Genomic DNA, 24,764 nt, shown 5'->3' on the forward strand with positions numbered 1-24,764 from the left:
CGCAGGGAGCAGGTGATGGCTTCCTTGATCCATCTTGATAAGGTTGGTTTTGATGCTTTGGCACCTCTATTGTGGCCAAACACGTTAATCAGTAGATTTTCTGACTTCCGGAAAGGCGCAGTGCATTCCAAGTAAATACGTAATGCTCTCACGAAGTCCAGCTTATGCATCCTTTCTTCTCACTCGGAGACCGGGGAGGGAAAAAAGGCCGGTAAGACAATTACCTGGTTGATATTCTGAGAAGTGGGTACCTTTGGCAAGAATCCTGGGACGAACCTCACCTGGACTCTGTCTGGAAAGAAGGTTATAAAGGGTTAGCTAAGGCCTGTAGTTCGCCAACTCTTTTGGCAGAGGTTATTGCCAACAGGAAAGTTACTTTGTATGACAGGTACTTCCAGTCCACTTCAGATAGTGGTTCGAAGGGAGGTGCACAGAGCCCCTGTAGAACCGCTGCTAGGTCCCAAGTAGGGACAGGAGGCTGCACTTGAGGGCGAAGCCTAGCAGCCCCTCTAAGAAATTGTTTGATTAGAGGATCTAGTGATAACCTGGTCTCCAACAGAGCAGACAGAGCTGAAACTTGAACCTTCAGGGTAGTGGGTGCCAACCCTCTTTTCAGGCCGTCTTGCAGAAATTCCAAGACTGCATCCCTGTTAGTAACGCTGGTTAATCGTACACCAGTTCTGGAATATTCGGGCAACCCTCTGGTAGCTCTGGTTAGTTGATTCTGCTCTTGAGTGCGCCAACGTCCTTAGCACTCCCTGGGACAATCCTCTTTCTCCACCTATGGGCTGGTTAACCTCCAGGCAGTGAGGTTGAATTTGTCCAGGTCTTGGCAAAGCCGACTGTTCCGGATTACCAGCTTCTGCACTGGTGAAAGCCTCCAGTCGTTTCCCCGACTCATAGGAATGAGGTCAGTGAACCATGCCCTTTTTGGCCAGAACGGCATGTTCCCTAATACCGATGTTTGGCCCTGCCTGGGTTTGTCAATACCTTTGGAATCATCGGAGTGGGAGGAAAAACGTTTAGTAGTTTGAGCCTTCAAGGTATTGACAGGGCATCCAACGTCAAAGGGTTGTTTTCCCTGTAAAGGGAGCAAAACCCTTCTACTCTGACGTTGTATTGGGTGGCCATCAGATCCACCCCGGAGAGACCCCACATCTTGGTGTGATGGTGAAAGGTACCCTGGTGTAGGGACTACTCGCCTGAGGTAGCCAAGCTTTTGCTGAGTTGGTCCGCTAGGATGTTTAGGTAACCTGGGATATGAACCGCCAACAGCTGGGAGATGGTCTGCTTTGTCCAGGCGAAGATCCTGATGATAATCTGTAGAAGGGAGGGGGACCTGGTTTCCCCTTGTCTGCTGATGTGGCAGACTGTCGTCCGGTTGTCCGTCCAAAGCTTGACCGTCTTCTTCTGCAGAAGTGGTGCAAACATCAGAATTGAAGTTCTCGCCAGCTGGGTGAGCGCATTCTGTCCAGGTAATTCCAGGTCCCTTGTACCAGGGTCTCCCCCAGATGAGCTCCCAATCTTGTGAGGGAGGCATCTGTTGTCAACAGGGTCCAGGTAAACCTGGCCGAGGACTTCCCATCGCAAAGACGGGCCCAACGGGCTAGAGATAGCTGGGTGCTGATGGGTTACCTGGAAAGGCTTTTATAGTCCTAAGGACAGTGATTCCAGACTCTCAAGATCTCGTTCTGTAGTGAGCTCAAGTGCTACCGGGCCCAGGGAACTTCTCCTTTGGTTGCGGACATCAGACCTAGGGCCTTCCTGGTGACGGAGCGATGATGAACCGCACAAGCAATCTTCCTTCTGCGAGGAGTGGGCCAAGAGATCAACCTGGTGAGAGAGTCTCTGGTGAATCCCCGGAACTGGATTCATGCTGATGGAATCACAACTGACTCTGGCCATTCCTTTAGCCAGCCAAGCTACTACGGTCTTAACCTGCATGGTGAGGACCTCCTTGGATTGGGCTCCGAGAAACCAGATGTCCTGCTAAGGGACTCTGAAGATTCCTTGAAGGCGCAGGGTGGCAGTGACCGGACCTATTACCTTTAAGAAGGTATGGCGGGCTTAAGGTCTGCCGCGTGGGAGGGTGGAGAACTGAAGATGCCACATCCTTCCATCCAGATGTACAGCCACACCTAGAAACTTTCTGTGCGCAGTGAAGTTGGGAGTGTGCAGATTTGCATCTCTCCGGGCTGTAGAAGGAGTAACACTGACCTGACGGGCTCCCTGCAGGCCTGTATCTTGTGGATGCGCTTACCCAGGCTTCTGAGATCGAAGATCATACGCCATGCACCTAGTGTCCTGGGTTCCAAGAAGACCGGAGAGCTGATACCCTGGCACTGCTCTGCTTGAGGGACGGGCTCTAGGGCGGCTCCTTCTAGATTAAGTTGTTTGGTGCCCTAAAAAGGGCGAGTTGTTACACAATAGCCCGCGGGGGGGCGATGAAATCTGTTCCGTACCCGTCCTGGATAGTTGGGATGATCCCGGGATCTTGAATGAATTGGTACCGGGCGTCTAGATGATAAGGACGCCAGCCTACCTCTCGAGGACTTGAGATGTGGGGGGCTCAGTCAGAGGCCGTTTTTGCGCTCGCGGGAGACACCACGCCCCCTACCCCCGGACTGGGGACCAGCGCGCCTCTGACCTCTAGAGCCTCTAGAGGAGGATCCGTGGCCTCAAAAGGTAGCCCTTCTCCTTTCGGGCGGCTGTGGGAGATTTTTTAATTTTGTGTCTGCCAGGTTCTCCATAATTCTATCAAGCTCCCTGCCAAAGAGCCTCCCTGGCTCAAACGGGAGCGCACAGAGCCCATATTTTGATGTGTTGTTCACCCTCCACGGCTTCAGCCATAGTGGACACCTGGCTACTGTTGAGAGGGCCATCGCCTTAGCAGCCAACCTCGCCTGTATTCGTGAAGCCTCTGCTAGGTGGTCCACCATTAAATTTATGTCGGACATAGCCGACAAGAGGTCGTCCCGGTGGACCCCTGTATCTATGTCCCTAGACAGGGACGCCAGTTCGGGCCGAAGGCCTGAGACCACCTCGTTGGCTGCAATGGCTACGGAGGCCTGAGAGGAGGCAGTGGAGTATGCCCGCCTTAGGGACCCTTCCACTCAGCGGTCCAATGGGTCCCGCAGACTTGAGCCATCCTCTGCAGGAAGGACCGTTTGGCGGGACAATTTTGCCACCGCGATATCCACTTTGGGTGGCGGACCCCAGACCCCTGCTGGGACTCAGTTACCGGAAAGAGAGCTCTAAACCGGGCAGACGGTGCAAAGGCTCTCTCTCGACGCCTCCACTCTCCTTCCATCACATGGACCAGGTCCGAATTTGCTCTAAATGATTTCGACCTGCGGCTAGGTCGCTCGCTGGCTTCACGGTCTCTGGGCCCAATGGCCCTAAAGAGCCTGCTCATTTTCTCCAAAGGGAAAATCTCCTTTTCTGTCTCCTCCAAGTCCTTGTCCGAGGACTCCACCTCTCCGATATGTAATCTTTCTAAGGGGGGGAAGGGAGGGCTCGGCCACATCTAGCCGGGGCCTCTTCGCTAGGTGAGAAATGGTGTCGTCCACCTTTCTCATAGACTGGGAGACAAAGTCCTTAACCCATGAGACTGCTTCCTTGATAGGGGTAGCCTCAGAGGGGGTGCCCTACATCCTTGACAGAATCTGTACTTGCAGGCATCTGGGAGGGGGATTCTGCATTTGGCGCAGGCCAAATGTCTCCTCTTAGAAGTGGACTTCCTCCGCGGCAGGACGGATGACGACGAGGAAGACATACTGTGAACAGAGGAGAAAACACGTATATGGAAAATAAAAAAGGTCCTCTGTTTCTTTAAGGGAACACCCCCCCCCAGCCCCACCCCCCTCCACCAAACCTTGCAGAAGGGAAATCCAACTTTAACAGCAGATTAGTCTCCTGAGGCAGCAGCACTCAGAAACAATGCCTGCAACCGAAGCGACAAGCAAAGGTGAAATTGTGGAGGGGAGTTTAAATAGGGACCTATTAAAAATTCCACCTGTCCTAACAGCTCATAGGGGCAGGAATACCCCAGTTGTGCTGCTGTTGGGCGTAGGGGGAATGCCTAGTTCCCAAAGCTAAGAAACACCAAGAAAATCCAGAACAGTTGCAATTGAACTATCTTACCACTTATAACAAATCACACGGTATAATTAAAAATATATTGAGAAAACACTGGTACATACTTTTAAATGACCCAATTCTGGGAAAAATACTGCCAAAACAACCAACTCTGACATACTGTAGAGCAAGAACTATAAAAAATATCCTAGCCCCAAGCAAACTGCGCACACCAAAGAATAAAACAACATCTGCAAGGAGTTTGTATGTTCTCCCCGTGTTTGCGTGGGTTTCCTCCGGTTTCCTCCCACACACCAAAGACATACTGATAGGGAATAGAGATGAGCGAACAGTGTTCTATCGAACACATGTTCGATCGGATATCAGGGTGTTCGCTATGTTCGAATCGAATCGAACACCGCGTGGTAAAGTGCGCCAAAATTCGATTCCCCTCCCACCTTCCCTGGCGCCTTTTTTGCACCAATAACAGCGCAGGGGAGGTGGGACAGGAACTACGACACCGGGGGCATTGAAAAAAATTGGAAAAAGTCATTGGCTGCCGAAATCAGGTGACCTCCATTTTAGACGAATAGTGGATTTCAAATCCGGGTCATATGAGAATGTGAACTTTGTGACTATGAGACAGGGATAGCTGTACAGGCAGGGATAGCTAGGGATAACCTTTATTTAGGGGGGAATGTTATTAAAAATAACTTTTTGGGGCTCTATCGGGTGTGTAATTGTGATTTTTGTGAGATAAACTTTTTCCCATAGGGATGCATTGGCCAGCGCTGATTGGCCGAATTCCGTACTCTGGCCAATCAGTGCTGGCCAATGCATTCTATTAGCTTGATGAAGCAGAGTGTGCACAAGGGTTCAAGCGCACCCTCGGCTCTGATGTAGCAGAGCCGAGGCTGCACAAGGGTTCAAGCGCACCCTCGGCTCTGATGTAGGAGAGCCGAGGGTGCACTTGAACCCTTGTGCACCCTCAGCTCTGCTACATCAGAGCCGAGGGTGCGCTTGAACCCTTGTGCACACTCTGCTTCATCAAGCTAATAGAATGCATTGGCCAGCGCTGATTGGCCAATGTATTCTATTAGCCTGATGAAGTAGAGCTGAATGTGTGTGCTAAGCACACACATTCAGCTCTACTTCATCGGGCTAATAGAATGCATTGGCCAGCGCTGATTGGCCAGAGTACGGAACTCGACCAATCAGCGCTGGCTCTGCTGGAGGAGGCGGAGTCTAAGATCGCTCCACACCAGTCTCCATTCAGGTCCGACCTTAGACTCCGCCTCCTCCGGCAGAGCCAGCGCTGATTGGCCGAAGGCTGGCCAATGCATTCCTATGCGAATGCAGAGACTTAGCAGTGCTGAGTCAGTTTTGCTCAACTACACATCTGATGCACACTCGGCACTGCTACATCATTGGCCGAATTCCGTACTCTGGCCAATCAGCACTGGCTAATGCATTGTATTGGCGTGATGAAGCAGTGCTGAATGTGTGTGCTTAGCACACACATTCAGCTCTACTTCATCGGGCTAATAGAATGCATTGGCCAGCGCTGATTGGCCGAATTCCGTACTCTGGCCAATCAGCACTGGCTAATGCATTGTATTGGCGTGATGAAGCAGTGCTGAATGTGTGTGCTTAGCACACACATTCAGCTCTACTTCATCGGGCTAATAGAATGCATTGGCCAGCGCTGATTGGCCGAATTCCGTACTCTGGCCAATCAGCACTGGCTAATGCATTGTATTGGCGTGATGAAGCAGTGCTGAATGAGTGTGCTTAGCACACACATTCAGCTCTACTTCATCGGGCTAATAGAATGCATTGGCCAATCAGCGCTGGCCAATGCATTCTATTAGCGTGAACTGAGTTTGCACAGGGGTTCTAGTGCACCCTCGGCTCTGCTACATCAGATTGCTACATCTGATGTAGCAGTGCCGAGTGTGCATCAGATGTGTAGTTGAGCAAAACTGACTCAGCACTGCTAAGTCTCTGCATTCGCATAGGAATGCATTGGCCAGCCTTCGGCCAATCAGCGCTGGCTCTGCCGGAGGAGGCGGAGTCTAAGGTCGGACCTGAATGGAGACTGGTGTGGAGCGATCTTAGACTCCGCCTCCTCCAGCAGAGCCAGCGCTGATTGGTCGAGTTCCGTACTCTGGCCAATCAGCACTGGCCAATGCATTTCTATGGGGAAAAGTTAGCTTGCGAAAATCGCAAACTGACAGGGATTTCCATGAAATAAAGTGACTTTTATGCCCCCAGACATGCTTCCCCTGCTGTCCCAGTGTCATTCCAGGGTGTTGGTATCATTTCCTGGGGTGTCATAGTGGACTTGGTGACCCTCCAGACACGAATTTGGGTTTCCCCCTTAACGAGTTTATGTTCCCCATAGACTATAATGGGGTTCGAAACCCATTCGAACACTCGAACAGTGATCGGCTGTTCGAATCGAATTTCGAACCTCGAACATTTTAGTGTTCGCTCATCTCTAATAGGGAATGTAGATTGTGAGCCCTATATGGGACAGTAACTAACAATATCTGTAAAGCGCTGCGGAATATGATGGCACTATATAAGTAAGCATAATAAATAAATAAAATAAACCACTGCTATGTTATCTACCAATAATAGTGACTCCAAAAAAGGAGTATTTAAATGTGGAAAGACCCGTTGTAAATTTTGTGTATCCATTTGTCATAATAATTTCGGCTTCAAAAGTAACAGTACAGGGGAAAAATACTTCATCAAACAACAATTATCCTGTGATAAAGATTTTGTAATTTATCTAATTACATGTGATTGTGGGTTATAGTAGGTAGGGCGAACTACACAGCCATTAAGGAATAGAATTAATGATCATAGGTAGAGATGAGCGAACAGTAAAATGTTCGATATTCGATATTCGTTTCGAATGGCTGCTCAATATTCGACTATTCGAACGAATATCGAACCTCATTATAGTCTATGGGAGAAAATGCTTCGCTACAGGGGATCCCACCATTCGACTGAGGAGAGTCACCAAGTCCACTATCACACCCCAGGAAATGATGCCAACACCCTGGAATGCAACTGGGACAGCAGGGGAAGCATGTCTGGGGGCATCAAGTACCTTTATTATGTCGGGATCCCTGTCAGCTTGCGATATGTTGGAGCTGACTTTTTCCCATAGGAATGCATTGACCAGCGTTGATTGGCCAGTGTATAGCATTCGGCCAATCAACGCTGGTTCTGCCTGAGAAGGCGGAGTCTAAAATCGGTCCACAGCAGTTTCCATTCTGGTCCGATTTTAGACTCCGCCTCCTATCTGGCAGAATCAGCGTTGATTGGCCGAATGCTGTAAGATAAGATAAGATAATCCTTTAATAGTCCCACAATGGGGAAATTTCAGTGATACAGTTTCATAGATGGTACAGTAGTATATAACAAGAGAGAAAAACACATACAAGCTCATGGCAGAGCTGTACACTGGCCAATCAACGCTGGTCAATGCATTCCTATGGCGAGATGAAGCAGAGCTAGCCGTGCGGTTAGCTCGGCTACTCCGGACACCAGAGATGAAGCAGAGCTCAGCTCTGCTACACCCAACCATCCCTCCAGCTACTACTACAACCCAGGTTTTGCCTGGAAGAGACGCACACTTACTGGCACTCCGGAGTGTTTCTGGACTTGGATGAGTTTAGACGGCTGTTCAAGTTATTTGGTCTATATTTGACTATATCTCTTCCTTTCACTATCCATTTACACTCTGTATGGACGTATGTTAATGAGTAATACATATACATGTGAACAGTGGCGTAACTAGGAATGGCGGGGCCCCGTGGCGAACTTTTGAAAAGGCCCCCCCCCGACACCAAAGATCTCGACCGAGTCCCTCCTACGAATTCCTGCGCGCTCTATTATGACCAATAGTGGACCCTGCACACAGTATTATGCCCCATAGTGGCCCCTGCACACAGTATTATGCCCCATAGTGGCCCCTGCACACAGTATTATGCCCCATAGTGGCCCCTGCACACTGTATTATACCCAATAGTGGCCACTGCTCACAGTATTATGTCCCATAGTGGCCCCTACAGGACTAAATACTGTCACGTCACCCGCTGACCGCTATACCAGGACAATTGTGGATAAAAAAATGTGGTCATGTGCATTACAATTTAGTAACTCTATGTGCCTCATATTAATAGCAGTTAACCCCATCATGTCCCTCACATTAACCCTTGTGTACCTCACATAAGAGTTACTGATATGTGAGAGACATGGAGGTAATAATAAAGTATCTTCATTATTATTACCCCCTTATGTCTCACATATCAGTAACTCTTATGGTGAGGCACACAGGGGTTAATGTGAGGGACATGATAGGGTTAACTGCTATTAATATGAGGCACATGGAGTTACTAAAATAAAAGTAATCACCCCAAATGCCTGATATTAATAAGCATAGTAACCCCAGTATGTACCTGTTTTCTTTCTTTAGTTTCATTTTCCTGGAGCAGCTTCTTCTTCTTCTCCTCTTGTGTGCAGGACGGCAGGAGCTCGACAGGGATAAGCCCCGTCTCCTGGGCTCTCTTCAGCCCTCTCATTGGTGGGCAGAGGACAGACAGAGAAAGGGAGGGGGGGAGAAAGGAGCCAGACCTGCAGCTCCTGTGTGTCAACCGTTGCTGCAGTTTTGGGGCCCCCTGTTGGTGGAAAGTATTCCACCAACAGGGGGCCCCGATCATTATACTCGGAGGTCCGAAAAGATAGCAGCGGTAGCAGCTGTCACCGGGCCCCTGATGTCCCGGGCCCTGTGGCAACTGCCTCTTCTGCTATGGTGGTAGTTACGCCACTGCATGTGGATGAGTGAAGGCACGATCTCTACTGTAAGCTTTTATGCTTTGATAGGGCAAAAAACATTTTATTGCTATTTGCCCCTGATGAGTGGGTGCATTTATATGCATTGCATGCCACAAAACGTGCATGTCGAGTCATGCTATTTTGTTTGAATGCTACTGTGTGTTTTACTAGCCCTCCTTACTTTGGCATATACAAATTGTTGGAAAGGGTTAATCAGGGACGGACCCTGAATTAGGGTGAGGTTCCAGTCAGGGAACTGGCTATGTAGGGCGGTGACCCTGTATTAGGCTTTAGGGTGATTTTAGTCCCTTCCCAAGACTATCATATAGGGACTGTCGTTATTCTCTATTTTCACCTGAAATGGCCTCTTTTGGAGTTTTCCCTTTCGGTCTTTTTTGGAATTTTCCTACCACGGATTGAAGCCGGGTAAGTGTGATTGGTTACCTTACTTGGGACCACCGTGTCCACTGTAAACTATTCCGTGGTTGTGGAGTTGTTCCATTGTTTTCTATGAGGTGACATGTCAGATGTGTGACTTTTTTTATATTTTTGTGTATATTTATACTTTTAACTTATATCATTAAACAATAAGTCTTATATCTTGTACACTGGCCAATCAATGCTGGTCAATGCATTCCTATGGGAAAAAGTCAGCTCGCGCATATCGCAAGCTGACAGGGATCCCGACCAGATAGAGCCCCAAAGAGCTGGGTGAGTAACATTCCCCCCTAAATAAAGGTAATCCCTAGCTAACCCTGCCTGTAGATCTGAAACTGTCTCACAGTCACATAGTTCACAGTTCCAAATTAATTGAATGTTAAATCCACCATTCGTCTAAATTGGAGGTCACCTGATTTTGGCAGCCAATGGGTTTTTTCAATTTTTTTAACTGCCTCCATTGTCGTAGTTCCTGTCCCACTTCCCCTGTGCAGTTATTGGTGCAAAAAACGCGCCAGGGAAGGTGGGAGGGGCTACGATTTTTTACTGCGTTTGCCTCGTGGTGTTCGATTGGAATCGAACACCTCGAACGGCTTGATATTCGATCGAATATGTATTCGATTGAACGGTGTTCGCTCATCTCTAGTCATATGCATAATGTCTCGAAAGGTTATCAAAAACATAGTTTATTAAAACATGCATCAGATGTTCACAACTGTAATTTAAAATATTTCCATGTCACTCTAATAGAACAAATTCCAGCATCCACGTCCAACCATTTTGAAAAATTAAAAAGAAGGGAGATGTTTTGGATCTTTAAATTAAATACTCTTTCCCCAAGAGGTCTAAACGAAGCTAAGGAATTAGTAACACATTAAAAATATGGATCCCTCCCATCCCTCCAGTCGCCCCTTTTCTCCCCCCCCCCTATTTATAAACATTGGCCAAGTTTATAGTAATATATATGTTTACATATGATTTTTGTGGTTTTTATGTTAAAAGTATTTTATGTATAATTTTAAGCAATTTATTTACTAAGTACAATTTTTATTGTTAACCTTTATATCTATAAGCCATTTTTTTAATTATTGTACAGCTACTGTATGATCTTCATTAGAGATGAGCAATTACAATCAAATATCATGAGGCAAACTCACAAAATTTTTTATTCCCCTCCCACCTTCCCTGGTGCTTTTTTTTTGCACCAATAACTGCGCAGGGGAGGTGGGACAGGAACTACAACAAAAAATCGAAAAAGTAATTGGCTAGCTAAATCAGGTGACCTCCAATTTATACAAATAGTGGATTTAAGATCCGGATCATATGAGACTGTGAACTATGTGACCGTGAGACAGGGATAGATGTACTGGCATGGTTAGCTAGGGATTAGCTTTATTTAGGTGGGAATGTTACTCAAACGGCTCTATCTCGTCGGGATCCCTGTCAGCTTGCAATACAGAGTACAGCATTCGGCCAATCAACGCTGGTTCTGCTGCAGGAGGCAGAGTCTAAGATCGGTCCACAGCAGTCTCCATTGTGGTCCAATCTCAGATGTAGCAGTGTTGAGCGCACAGCTCTGCTACACTGGAGATGTAGCAAAGCTGGCCATGTGCTGCGCTCTGCTACACCCGAGATGTAGCATAGCTCAGTGTACACTGAGCTCTGCTATATGCAGAGATGTAGCAGAGCTGAGTGTCAGAGGAGGCGGAGTCTAAGATCGGTCCACAGTCCGATCTCAGATGTAGCAGTGTTGAGCGCATAGCTCTGCTACACCTGAGATGTAGCAGAGCTGGCAGTGCGCTGAGCTCTCGTACACCAGAGATGTAGCAGAGCTGAGTGTGCGCTGAGCTCTGCTACACCAGAGATGTAGCAGAGATGAGTGTACTCTGTATGGCATTCAGCTAATCAATGCTGGTCAATACATTCCTATGGGAAAAAGTCAGCTCCCGCATATCGCAAGCTGACAGGGATCCCGATGAGATAGTGGCGTAATACAGGTACTTGGGCATGTTAGATGCCCCCAGGTATGCTTCCCCTGCTGTCCCAGTTGCATCCCAGGGTGTTAGCATCATTTCCTGGAGTGTCATAGTGGACTTGGTGACTCTCCTGAGTCGAAGTGTGGCTTCCCCTGAAACGAAGCATTTTTCCCCATAGACTATAATGGGGTTCGATACTCGTTCGACTAGTCGAATATTGAGGGGCTATTTGAAACGAATATCGAATCTTGAATATTTCACTGTTCGCTCATCTCTAATCTTCATCTCAATCTTAGAAATATTATAGCTTCATATTAACTGCTACAGCGTAGTTAGATTTTTTTAATGTATATAATTGATTTTGCGTATATATACAGTACATTGATAGATCTGCATCTAGTAACAACACTAGTCTTCTACAATAAATAGTGGTAACACACTGACACAATGTTTCTTTACATACGAACCCTGGGACTGTCGGGGATGCCGGCATACAGGCGAGAGTTGCCGCATATGTGTGGCTACCCTTGTACGGCCCGTACGATCCCTCTGTGTAATCGAATCACTTTGATACACAGAGAGGAAGACTGCGCATGCGCCTGCTCTCCGAAACAGTCCGAACAAAGCATACAGCCGCCGGACATACAGTGCATGCGCAGTAAAGTAGACCTCGGTATCGCAGCGAGGCTGAGCGCAGAGACCGCGAAAACGCGCGGTTCCTCTCTATAAAAAAACGCTGAATGGCATGCAGTAAACACTGCATGCTACTCAGCTCCAAAGGAAAAGGTAAAAGATTCAGCCTTTATTTTATTGTTGCTTTAAACTTCGAATGCATGATTCTAGATAGGAACTATCCTTTGTAATAGCCACGTTTATTACCATTATGCAAACTGCAACAAAAGTTGTAAATTATTCCATTGGACTTCTGTTTATTTGAACAACTGGGAACACACCTTTATGATAGAGAAACTCACTTACACAAGATAAAATGAGAGCATTGAGATGGTCTGTTAAACATTCAAAAGTTAAATCTGTTTTATATTTGTTTCTTATGCTTATTAGTGTAATTTAGTTTTTTATATAGATCTGATGAAGGGGTGAAGCCACTTGTGTTACTTCAGCACCCCGAAACACGTAAACATATTCCAAATAAAGTACCTATTGATATCATATCCATTCTACTAATTTGTTCCGAGTGAGCGTGAAACCTACTATTTGTTTGGATACAATCCACAACTTACTTGTAAAACAGTTAGCAGGCCCTGTGTCGCATATTGGTTTACGCTGCCATCCACAACTCGGTTGTCCAGAGGCACAAATTGTGCATACATGTTTGAAACCTGGTGGTTACCCACAACTATATCCAAACCCTGGAGAGGCGCGGTTGCCCTTGAACTTGTTTCATTTATTCAAAGAATATTAAATCTGTGGCAGTCTGGCACCCTGGACTCCGGGAGATTACTGGTGGAGAGTGAGCATGGGAGAGCTGTGCTTCTCAATCTCTATACAAACAGTTTTGAAGCCTATTAGGCTCTCCTGCACTGGCTTGATTTGTGGGTGCCTAGTGTTGGATTCCTGCACATCTAATATTGATGGCCTATCCTTGGGATTGGTCATCAGGCTTAGAAACCGTATAACCCAGGAGATAACAGCTCAAAAATACAAGCTCACTGGAACTCAGCTCCCCCTCCCTTCCTGAGAGCAGTGTCCTACAGTGAAAGATAAGATCATCCACAAGTCCACTGGAGCTGATTTCCAGTGAGCTTGTATTTTTGAGCTGTTATCTCCTGGGTTATACAGTTTCTAAGCCTGATGACTAATCCTAAGGATAGGCCATCAATATTAGATGTGCAGGAATCCAACACTAGGCACCCACAAATCAAGCCAGTGCAGGAGAGCCTCATAGGCTTCAAAACTGTTTGGTAACTCTATATAAACAATGAGGTGAATTATCTTACATAGCAGGCAAACAAAGCACTTTTGCTGAAGCAATGTATTTAGGAAACGCCTTGAATCCACATAAACTAGCAGTATAGATAGGTTTTTCTTTTGATCGTCCGCATCAGGTAGCGGGGGAAGGTGTTCCTCTATATATATTATGTCCAACAGCAGCCCCCTGAAACCTCTATTATGCCCCACAGTTGCCCACCCAACTCTATTATGCTCCATAGCCATAATAGTGGTCGCAGAGGGAAGCTGCTACACTTTTTTTTTTTTTAAAGGACTCCCCTTTTTATAACATACCAGTAAAACCGATATGTAAATGAGCCTGTCTGTGCACCCTGGGCGTTCCTCCAAGCCACTGTGCACCCCCCTGCATCATACCTTGAAACCGGCCCCTCTTTAGCTTGCGCGCCAAAAATTCCTCCTCCTCTCCCCCTGTAACCACCTCTAGCGTCAGTCATCTCACTCCTGTACATTGAAATCTCAGGCATGCACAGTAACACTCCCTTCTGAGCGCTACTGCACATGCCCGAGCACCATTTTCTTGTGGACAGAGGAAGAAAGCACGCAAGAAATGGTGATGAGAGAGGTTGGAGGCGGTTACAGGGAGAGAGAGAGGGAGGAATTTTCGGAGCGCAAGCAAGACGGGACGGTTTAAAGGTATAGCGCAAGGGGGTGCATATAGGTTTCTGTTTGGAGAGTGTCCAAGCAGACTCTCCAAACGGAAACCTGAACGCAGATGTGAACCGGGCCTAAGCATCACATTATAAAATACAATTTTAGTATGTATAATGGTAGACATGTATAGAAGCAAATATAGATAGATAGATAGAGACAATAGATAATGGATAGGAGAGAGATAGATAGATAGATAGATAGATAGATAGATAGTGTTGGCCAAAAGAATTGGCACCCCTGCAATTCTGTCAGATAATACTCATTTTCTTCCAGAAAATGATTGCAGTCACAAATTCTTTGGTATTATTATCTTCATTTAATTTGTCTTCAATGGAAAACCACAAAAAGAATTGTCAAAAAGCCAAATTGGATATAATTCCACAGCAAACATAAAAAAGGGGGTGGACAAAAGTATTGGCACTGTTTGAAATATCATGTGGTGCTTCTCTAATTTGTGAAATTAACAGCACCTGTTACTTACCTGAGGCACCTAACAGGTGGTGGCAATAACTAAATCACACTTGCAGCCAGTTGAAATGAATTAAAGTTGACTTAACCTCTGTCCTGTGTCCTTGTGTTTACCACATTGAGCATGGAGAAAAGAAAGAAGACCAAAGAACTGTCTGAGAACATAAGAAGCAAAATTGTGAGGAAGCATGAGCAATCTCAAGGCTACAAGTCCATCTCCAAAGACCTGAATGTTCCTGTGTCTACCGTGCGCAGTGTCATCAAGAAGTTTAAAGCCCATGGCACTGTGGCTAACCTCCCTAGATGTGGACGGAAAAAAAAAATTGACGAGAGATTTCAACGCAAGATTGTGCGGATGGTGGATAAAGAATCTCGACTAACATCCAAAAAAGTTCAAGATGCCCTGCAGTCCGAGGGTACAACAGTGTCAACTCGTAATCTCCGTCGGCGTCTGAATGAAAAGGGACTGTATGGTAGGATACCCAGGAAGACCCCACTTCTTACCCAGAGACATAAAAAAGCCGGGCTGGAGTTTGCCAAAACTTACCTGAGAGAGCCAAAAACGTTTTGGAAGAATGTTCTCTGGTCAGATGAGACAAAAGTAGAGCTTTTTGGGAAAAGGCATCAACATAGAGTTTACAGGAAAAAAAAGAGGCCTTCAAAGAAAAGAACATGGTCCCTACAGTCAAACATGGCGGAGGTTCCCTGATGTTTTGGGATTGCTTTGCTGCCTCTGGCACTGGACTGCTTGACCGTGTGCATGGCATTATGAAGTCTGAAGACTACCAACAAATTTTGCAGCATAATGTAGAGCCCAGTGTGAGAAAGCTGGGTCTCCCTTAGAGGTCATGGGTCTTCCAGGAGGTCAATGACCCAAAACACACTTCAAAAAGCACTAGAAAATGGTTTGAGAGAAAGCATTGGAGACTTCTAAAGTGGCCAGCAATGAGTCCAGACCTGAATCCCATAGAACACCTGTGGAGAGATCTCAAAATGGTAGTTTGTAGAAGGCACCCTTCAAATCTCAGGGACCTGGAGCAGTTTGCCAAAGAAGAATGGTCTAAAATTCCAGCAGAGCATTGTAAGAAACTCATTGATAGCTACCGGAAGTGGTTGTTTGCAGTTATTTTGTCTAAAGGTTGTGCTACCAAGTATTAGGCTGAGGGTGCCAATACTTTTGTCTGGCCCATTTTTGTAATTTTGTGCAAAATGATGAATGATTTGCCTTTTTTTCATTCTCTTTTGTGTTTTTTCATTGCAAGCAAAATAAATGAAGATATTAATACCAAAGAGTTTGTGCTTGCAATCATTTTCTGAAAGAAAATTAGTATTATCTGACAGAATTGCAGGGGTGCCAATATTTTTGGTCAACACTGTAGATAGATACACAAAATATATATATGACCGTACCAGTGTAGGTATAGGATGCTCACCAATGGGAAAAGGATTTGTCCCGTTCAATATAACGCCAAAAAAAGTGGCTACTGCACATGGGCGAGACAACTGACACTGAATGCACTTTATTTTCATTCCATTCCCGCACGTGTGCGGTGGTAATTAGAGATGAGTGAATACTAAAATGTCCGAGGTTCGAAATCCGATTCGAACAGCCGCACACTGTTCGGCTGTTCGAACGGATTTCAAACCCCATTATAGTCTATGGGGGGAAATGCTCGTTTCAGGGGTACGCAAAATTGGATAAAATTATACTTACCAAGTCCACGAGTGACGGTCGGGCTGGCACAGCGCCCCCGCGGTGTCTTCCGGCTGGAATTCACTCTGCCTAGGCATTGGGGCCTAGGCAGAGCTGACTGCGCATGTGCAGTCGGCTCTGCCCGGCCCGACGCCTGAGCAGAGCCGACTGCGCATGCGATGGCATGCCCGCGCAGTCGGCTCTGCCTAGGTCGGATGCCTAGGCAGAGTGAATTCCAGCCGGAAGACGCCGCGGGGACGCTGCACGGAGAAGACTTCTAAAGGTAAGAGAAGAACCAGCGTTGAATGGCAGAATGTGTAGCATTCTGCCAATCAACGCTGGCTCTGCATCGAACCTTAAACTTCGAACAGCTAGTAGTGTTCGATCGAGTACGAGTATCTCGAATACCGTAGTATTCGATTGAACAGCTACTCGATCGAACACTACTCGCTCATCTCTAGTGGTGATCACTACACGCTATTGTGGACTTGTAGTCCTCTTTAACCCATGTATGGATTCTATCAGGTATCTAAACTAATGACACTCTTACACCTGTCTTTTATTGGCTCATTAGGCTGTATTGTAATGTATCTTTGTACACTTTGGAGATATGTCACTTATATTTATATATCTTATGTCACATCATTTTTATATATTGTGTTTTTTCACTTTGATATTACTGACATGACACATGGCTATGCTAATTAATTGATTGTTGATAAATTTCGTTCACTCTATATATCAGGGGTCGGCAACCCCTGGCACGCGTGCCACTCTTGCATATTTTGCTGGCACGGCAGCCAGCCTGCAACTTTCATACACTAAATTGAGAGAGAGAGAGCGTCCCTTCAGTGCTCTGCTAGAGCTGAGGTGTAGGACACGCCCCCTTCTCTCACTGCCTACCAATCAGAGGTGAGCCTCTCACTGCACAGGATAAGGGCTCCCTGGACCTGCTGCTACATGTGAGGAGGAGCTCCTGCTGTCTGCAGCCCTGAGGAGGAGAGGAAGCTCCGGTGAGTAAAGTGAAAGTAAAAACAACACCTGGTACGTGTGTGTTACTAACTATTCTTATTAATGTCAGGCATTTGGGGTTATTACTTTAGTTTTAGTAACTCCATGTGCATCACATTAATAGCAGTTAACCCCATCATGTCCCTCACATTAACCCCTGTGTGGCTCACATAAGGGTTACTGATGTGTGAGACATATGGGGGTACTAATGAAGGACCTATATAATGAAGATGTTCACTTATTACCTCCATATGTCTCACATATCAGTGTAAATTATGTAAAGCACACAGGGGGTTAATGTGAGGGACATGATGGGGTTAACTGCTATTAATATGAGGCACATTGAGTTGTAACCTGCAATGCACATGACCAGACTCTATCTACAACTGTGGATAAAAGTACAGACCTACATATTTCAATTGACCCATATATACAGCCATTCTTTTTGTGGCTGTGTATCTGGGCCAAATTGAAGAACTGAAAACTATGGAGCAGGTCCTGTATGTGTCCAATACATCCCCTATTTTTAACATATAGGTCAGTGAAAACCATATGCGTGCCACTTGTATGCAGGAGGCATAAGGCTGAGGCCCCACGTTGCAGAAACGCAGCGTTTTTGTTGCAGATTTTCATGCGGTTTATTTCAACCAAAGCTAAAAATGGCTACAGAAGGAATGGGAAATATATAGGGAGCTTCTTATACGTCTCCCTTCTGCTCAATCCACTCCTTGCTTAGGCTCAGAAAAACACAGCAAAATATGTAACAAAAAAAGCTATGTTCCCTGTGCCTCAGCCTTAGGCTAAAGCCCCACATTGCAGAAACAGCTTTTTTTCGTTGCAGATTTTGTTGGGTTTTTTTAGCCGAAGCCAGGAGTAGATTGAGCAGGAGGGAGACATATAAGAAGCTTCCTATATATTTCCCGTTCCTTTTCTAGCCATTCTTGGCTTTGATGGAAAAAAAAACGCAGCTAAATCTGCAATAAAAGAAGCTGCATTTTTGTAATGTGGGGCCTCAGCCTTAGTGTAATTATATTGGGTGGTAATTAGATGCAATTATAGCCAAATCCAGTTCCTGGGCACCAGTGCGGCCACTTTGTTGAAAGTGTGACACCGATTAATTTCTGGCTGGGGTTTTGCTGTTACTGCACCACCAGGAACTAAAAGTGACTGAAATTAATCTGTGTTTCACTTAGGGAGCGTTCACACTACCGTCTGTGTCCAACAGCTAGTGTCCGCTGCTAATGTCTGTTCAAAATCTTGTACGGACATTAGCAGTGGACACTAGCTGTCAGACACCGACGGTAGTGTGAACGCTCCCTTACAGAATACTGAAGTTACTAACAGCCGAGGACTGGATGGAGCATACAGGTACATTGTGTGTCAGCTCTTTACAGGTATGACCTCACTCTGCTCCCAGTCACATACATTACCACTAATTGTGGGTTACGCATGTACTTACATTGCTTCTAATGGAAAAGAACATGTGTATCGAGGCAAATAGTGGTAAGCGCATGTGACTTGGATCACAGTATGACAGCACCCCTGTGCTATATGACTTTAGTGTAGGTGTCGTCGGCTTTACAATTATTGCCCGGCACTCCGAGGACCTCATCTTTGATATTTTTAATTTAAATCGGCACGCCGAACAAAAAAGGTTGCCTACCCCTGCTATATATAGTTGCATACGATCACTGTTGTAATTCTTGAAACAGGCTCTTTGAGCCGAAACGTGCAGTATGAGGCAATAAACCTCCTTCACTTTTTTCACAATTTTGGTGTGCCTCCTGCTTTTTTGGAGATAGATAGATAGATAGATAGAGACAATATATAATAGATAGTTGTATATACTTACACATATACCCATCTACTCACACACAGTCATATACAACATACACACACACCTATCTACACACATACAGGACTCACACAGTATATAAGACACAGAATGTAAACACATATACACATATTTTACCCAAGAACATATACTTACATTTGGCTGAATTGCTGGGTGCACAGGACATGGAGGAAAATCCTGTGCAGCTTTGCCTGGCTGTGACATTCCAATAGACTTCTCCCCTCACACTCCGATGCTGAGGGGGAGGGGCGGCACAGCAAGCTGATGTGTGCAGGGAAACTTTTACAAATAGCGATGGACAGCCCCTGCAAATGGCAGTGATTTGTCTGCTGCTGATGTAATCCTGACGGAAGAGAAAATATAGGGCCCCTGAGGATGTTTGCCCCCCCCCCTCTCCTAACACAGTCCCTGTATAGATGCCGAATTGCAAAAGGATCTTTGATAACCTCATCACTGACATCATCAAAGGTCCTTTAATTTTAATACTGTTTAGGTGAAAAAAAAAAGTCCCGTGGCTGCCACCCCTCCCAAACTGCCGCCCAGAGGCGGCCGCCTCACGTCACCTCATTAGAGGTGTGGCCCTGATTACATGCCCCCATGTTCCCCTCCAAATGTCCCAAAGTATTAAGTCCTTATGCCCCAGTTTAAACAAGGAGAAACTAGAGAGGGAAATTAAACTGGGGCAACCAGAGGGGACATTAAACAGTGGGGGTAGTTGGAGGGGCATTAAACGTCAGCTACCCCCATGATTTAATATTTTCCTCCAGTTGACTCCGGTTTAATATCCCACCCCATCTGCCTTCAGTTTAACTGCCCCCTACATCTGTGTAACACCAACCACACTGTCATGTTCAATAAAAATAGCTCCGCCCACCAAAGAGTATGATCATATCCTAGTGAGCTAAAGATCCTTTTGTTCACTTGCTATTTAGCATCTAACTTTATCCTACACCCTATGCAGGCCGGTCAGAGACAGGTAGAGGGCTGGATGTGGCCCGCGGGCCATACAATGCCCCAAAATGTAGTTTTTAGCAAACATTTGCCTACCAATAACTTTATACCCCTTTGCAGTGCCAGAATCATAGATTTCAGCTTCATAAATGTAACTTAAAGTGTTAACTTGAAAATGCTCTTTTACAGTGTTGTATTGTGCAGAGAAATATGTTTAGTCAGTTTAGATGATTTTTTTTTATTTTTTATCTTTATTTTACAGTTTGCTATGGAACCTAATTATTTGCACATCTGGCCAAGAAATACATTTATGATGATTGCATTACCTAATTTGGTAAGACCAATTTTCTTGTTATAAGTGCCTAAAGTATGCCTATAGTAAAATTGATTATCTAAGCAAGCCTTAAGTATAGGTATTGTTCAACTACAAAGTACAGTGGGACAAAAAAGTATTTAGTCAGTCACCAATAGTGGAAGTTCCACCACTTAAAAAGATGAGGCGTCTGTAATTTACATCATAGGTAGACCTCAACTATGAGAGACAAAATGAGAAAACAAATCCAGAAAATCACATTGCCTGATTTTGTAAGAATTTATTTGCAAATTATTGTGGAAAATAAGTATTTGGTCAGTAACAAAATTTCATCTCAATACTTTGTTATATATCCTTTGTTGGCAATGACAGAGGTCAAACGTTTTCTGTAAGTCTTCACAAGGTTGGCACACACTGTTGTTGGTATGTTGGCCCATTCCTCCATGCAGATCTCCTCTAGAGCAGTGATGTTTTGGGGCAGTCACTTGGCAACACGGACTTTCAACTCCCTCCAAAGGTTTTCTATAGGGTTGAGATCTGGAGACTGGCTAGGTCACTCCAGGACTTTGAAATGCTTCTTACAAAGCCACTCCTTCGTTGCCCTGGCGGTGTGCTTTGGATCATTGTCATGTTGAAAGACCCAGCCACGTTTCATCTTCAATGCCCTTGCTGATGGAAGGAGGTTTGCACTCAAAATCTCACGATACATGGCCCCATTCATTCTTTCATGTACCCGGATCAGTCGTCCTGGCCTCTTTGCAGAGAAACAGCCCCAAAGCATGATGTTTCCACCCCCATGCTTTACAGTAGGTATGGTGTTTGATGGATGCAACTCAGTATTCTTTTTCCTCCAAACACGAAAAGTTGTGTTTCTACCAAACAGTTCCAGTTTGGTTTCATCAGACCATAGGATATTCTCCCAATACTCTTCTGGATCATCCAAATGCTCTCTAGCAAACTTCAGATGGGCCTGGACATGTACTGGCTTAACCTAACACCTAACCCCTTCCTCCATAACATCCAGTCGGAACTGAGTCCGACTGGACGTGTTAACCCTTTCGATCGCGCCGTGAAACATCACGGCGCGATCGAAAGGGATCCGCCGCCAATTGAAGCTGATCGGCACCCTCCACGACGAGATCGGGGGGTGCCGATATCAGTAAAAGGTAGTCTGGGGTCTGGCCAGTGACCCCAGACTACCGGAGCCCCCACATACCTGGTGATCCTGCCAGGCGATGGAGGAAGTGAGCGATACAGCTCACTTCCTCTGTAGCTTACAGGACACGAGCAGGCTCGTGTCCTGTTCGTGTCCTGTCTGCTACTGTACAGAATCAGTTGGTGCTTTCATCAAAGCATCAACTGATTCAAGTGTCCTAAAGGGACACATGAAAAAGTAAAAAATAAAAGTGAAAAAATAAAATAAAGTGTATCAAAAAAAGTAATAAAGTTCTAAAGTCCAAAAATCCCTTTTTTTCTATACAAAATGAATTATATAAAAAAAAAGCACTAAAAATTAAAAAAAGCAATGCATATTTGGCATCGCCGCGTCCGTAACAACCTGTACAATAAAACTGAAATAATATTTAACGTACACAATGAACGTCGAAAAAAAAAAAACGGAAAAAACTTGCCGGAAGTAATGATTTTTTGCCATCTCATCCTACAAAATATGCTATAAAAAGTGATCAAAAAGTCATATGCACCCCACAATAGTGCCAATAAAAAGTGCACATTGTCCCGCAAAACATAAGCCCTCAACCAACACTGTCAACCGAAAATTAAAAATGTTACGCCTCTCAGAAGATGGCGATGCAAAAAACAATGATTTATGTCCTCAAATGTGTTTTTGTTCTGCAGAATTAGTATTGCATAAAAAAATAACATAAATGAGGTATCACCGTAACTGTACCGACCCGCAAAATAAAGGACACATGTTACTTATACTGTGTGCTGCATGGCGCAAAATTTAAAATGTAAAACTCAATGCCAGGATTGATTTTTTTTTTTTTTTTTAAATCCAGCAAGAAAGAGTTAATAAAATGTATTCAGTAAGTTGTAGGCACCCAAAAATGGTGTCATTACAAAATGCATCTCATCCCGCAAACAACAAGCCCTTATATGGCCACGTCACCAGAAAAATAAAGAAAATATAGCATCTAGCAATGTGAAGACAAAATCCCGCAAAATCGGCAAATCATTAGAACACGACTGGCTGCGTCATGTAGGGAATATATAAGCTGTGCGAGCGAATATCAGGGGACACCCCAGATTTACAGCTTATGAGGGAAAAGACACCAGAAGTGACCCCCAAAGTGACCCCCAGAGCAACTCCCCCAATCATAGGAGCTATGGGGACATAGTAGGGAATTTGGTGTTTGCAATGTCCTCCGCACAGCTTACATATTCCCTCTTTGCCATCCGCTGTGCAGTCACGTCTGGGATACTAATACTCACTAAACCCCCTGATAAATTCTTTGAGGGGTGCAGTTTTCAAAATTAGGTCACTCCTTTGGAGAATGCACTTTTCTGGTACCGTTACAGGCTCTACAAACATGGCATGGCGTTCAGATACCAAACATCCAAATCTGTGCTCCAAAAGCCGCATCACGCTCCTTCCCTTCTGTGCCCTGCGGTGTGCCCAAACTGCAGTTTATGCCACATGTATGACACATGTATGACACTGGTGTACCCGTTATATCGGACGTAATGTCATATGTGGGTATAAACTGATATTAGGGCACAGCTGGACACAGAAGGGTTATTGGGTTTTTGGAGCACAGACGGTTTGGTTTTTGGTCACCATGACACTTTTGCAGAGCTGAAACGCCAGTAAAGTGGAATCCCCTGATATGTGACGTTATTTTGGAAACTACACCCCTGAAGGATTTCTCCAGGGGTACAAAGAGCATTTTTAACCCCCAAGTGTTGCTATAACTTATTATCCATAAATGAATACGAAGCTGATTGTGAGAGGTGAAAATGACCATTTTTCCAGGAACCCGTCATTTCAGTGCATAATATGTTGTGCCCGCCTTGTATCAGAGATGAACGCTCTAAAAGCTGTTGTGCCCAGGATACCCGCTTACCAGTTTTTGGAGTGTGTATTTCTGCTGACATAAGTTGGGCACAACATATTGGGCACTAAAATGGCGAATCTCTGGAAAATCTCTATCAGTTGCGATTTCATTTCTGGAAACTAAATAAATGCAACACTCATGGGTTAAAAATTCTCGCTACACCACTTGATAAATCCCATCAGTGGGGTAGTGTCCAAAATAGGGTGACATGTCTGCGGATTCCATTTTATTGATAATTCAGGGGCTTTGCAAAAGTGGCATGACGTCCAAGAACCAAACTGTGCTCCAAAAACCAAAATAGCACTCCTTCCCTTCTGTCCCCGGCTGTGCCCAAACAGCCATTTCTACCCACATATGGCATTAAGTCCGTTATCCGGGGTACACCAGTGTCATGCATGTGGGCATACACTGCTATTTGGGTACCCAGCAGGGTGCAGATGTGAAGGAGCAATATGTGCTTTTGGAGTGCAGATTTAGATTCTTCGTTTTTGGACACCATGTCACATTTGCAGAGACCCTAAAATTGCCCCTACAAAATGGGGTCACTTCTTGGTGAATTCCAGTTTACTGGCACCTCCAGGGCTCTGCAAAAACAACATGGTGCCCAGAGGGTCCCTCTAAATCTGTACCCCAAAAGCTAAAAGGCACAGTGGTCTTTCCCTTCTGAGCCCTGCTGTGTGCCCAAGCAGCAGTTTACACCCACATATATAATTTTTTGACCCCCGGGTGGCCCACTTAATAGTTTTAGGAGTGCAGGTCTCTGACAACACAAAGTGGGTGCAACGTATTGGGCACCGAAATGGCATATTTTTAAAAAATTTCAATTTTCATTTTGTACATTAATTTTTGGGAAGCATTTTAGGCTCAAAATGATAATACCCCTTGATACATTCCTGGACATGGGTAGTTTCTAAAATGGGGTCACTTTTGAGGGGTTTCCATTGTATTGGTACTTTAGGGGCTCAGCAAATGCGACATGGCACCAGAAAACTATTCCAGCAACATCTTCCCTCCAAAATCCAAATAGCGCTCTTTCCATTCTGAACCCCACTATGTACCCATACAGCAGATTTTGGCCACATATGGGGTATTGCCGTGTTCAGAAGAAATTGTGTAACAAACTGTGGGGGGCTTTTAATTCTTAAACTATTTGCAAAATTAAAACTATGGCGCTAAATGGACGATTTATTGGGAAAAAAAGTAATTTTTCATTTTCATGTCCCAATGTTAATAAAATCTGTGAAACACCTGTGAGGCCAAAATACTCACTCTACCCCTAGATAAATTCTATGAGGGGTGTAGTTTCCAAAATGGGGTCACTTTTAGGGGGTTTCCACTGTATTGGTACTTTAGGGGCTCTGCAAATGCGACATGGCACCTGAAAAATATTCCAGCAAAATCTGCCCTTCAAAAGCCAAATAGCGCTCTTTCC

The 24,764-nt window shown here is 45.3% G+C and overlaps 1 protein-coding gene across 1 annotated transcript in view; it reads left to right on the forward strand.

Moving 5' to 3' along the window:
• The window catches only part of KMO (kynurenine 3-monooxygenase), a 525,463-nt gene that overhangs the window by 238,586 nt on the left and 262,113 nt on the right, over positions 1-24,764 (forward strand). Inside the window, exon 8 of the mRNA XM_075269516.1 lies at positions 20,205-20,276. Coding sequence (XP_075125617.1) covers positions 20,205-20,276 — 72 coding nt within the window. The remainder of the gene's footprint in view (positions 1-20,204; positions 20,277-24,764) is intronic.

Source organism: Leptodactylus fuscus, chromosome 3 (genome assembly GCF_031893055.1).
Source record: "Leptodactylus fuscus isolate aLepFus1 chromosome 3, aLepFus1.hap2, whole genome shotgun sequence".
Taxonomy (NCBI): Eukaryota; Metazoa; Chordata; class Amphibia; order Anura; family Leptodactylidae; genus Leptodactylus; species Leptodactylus fuscus.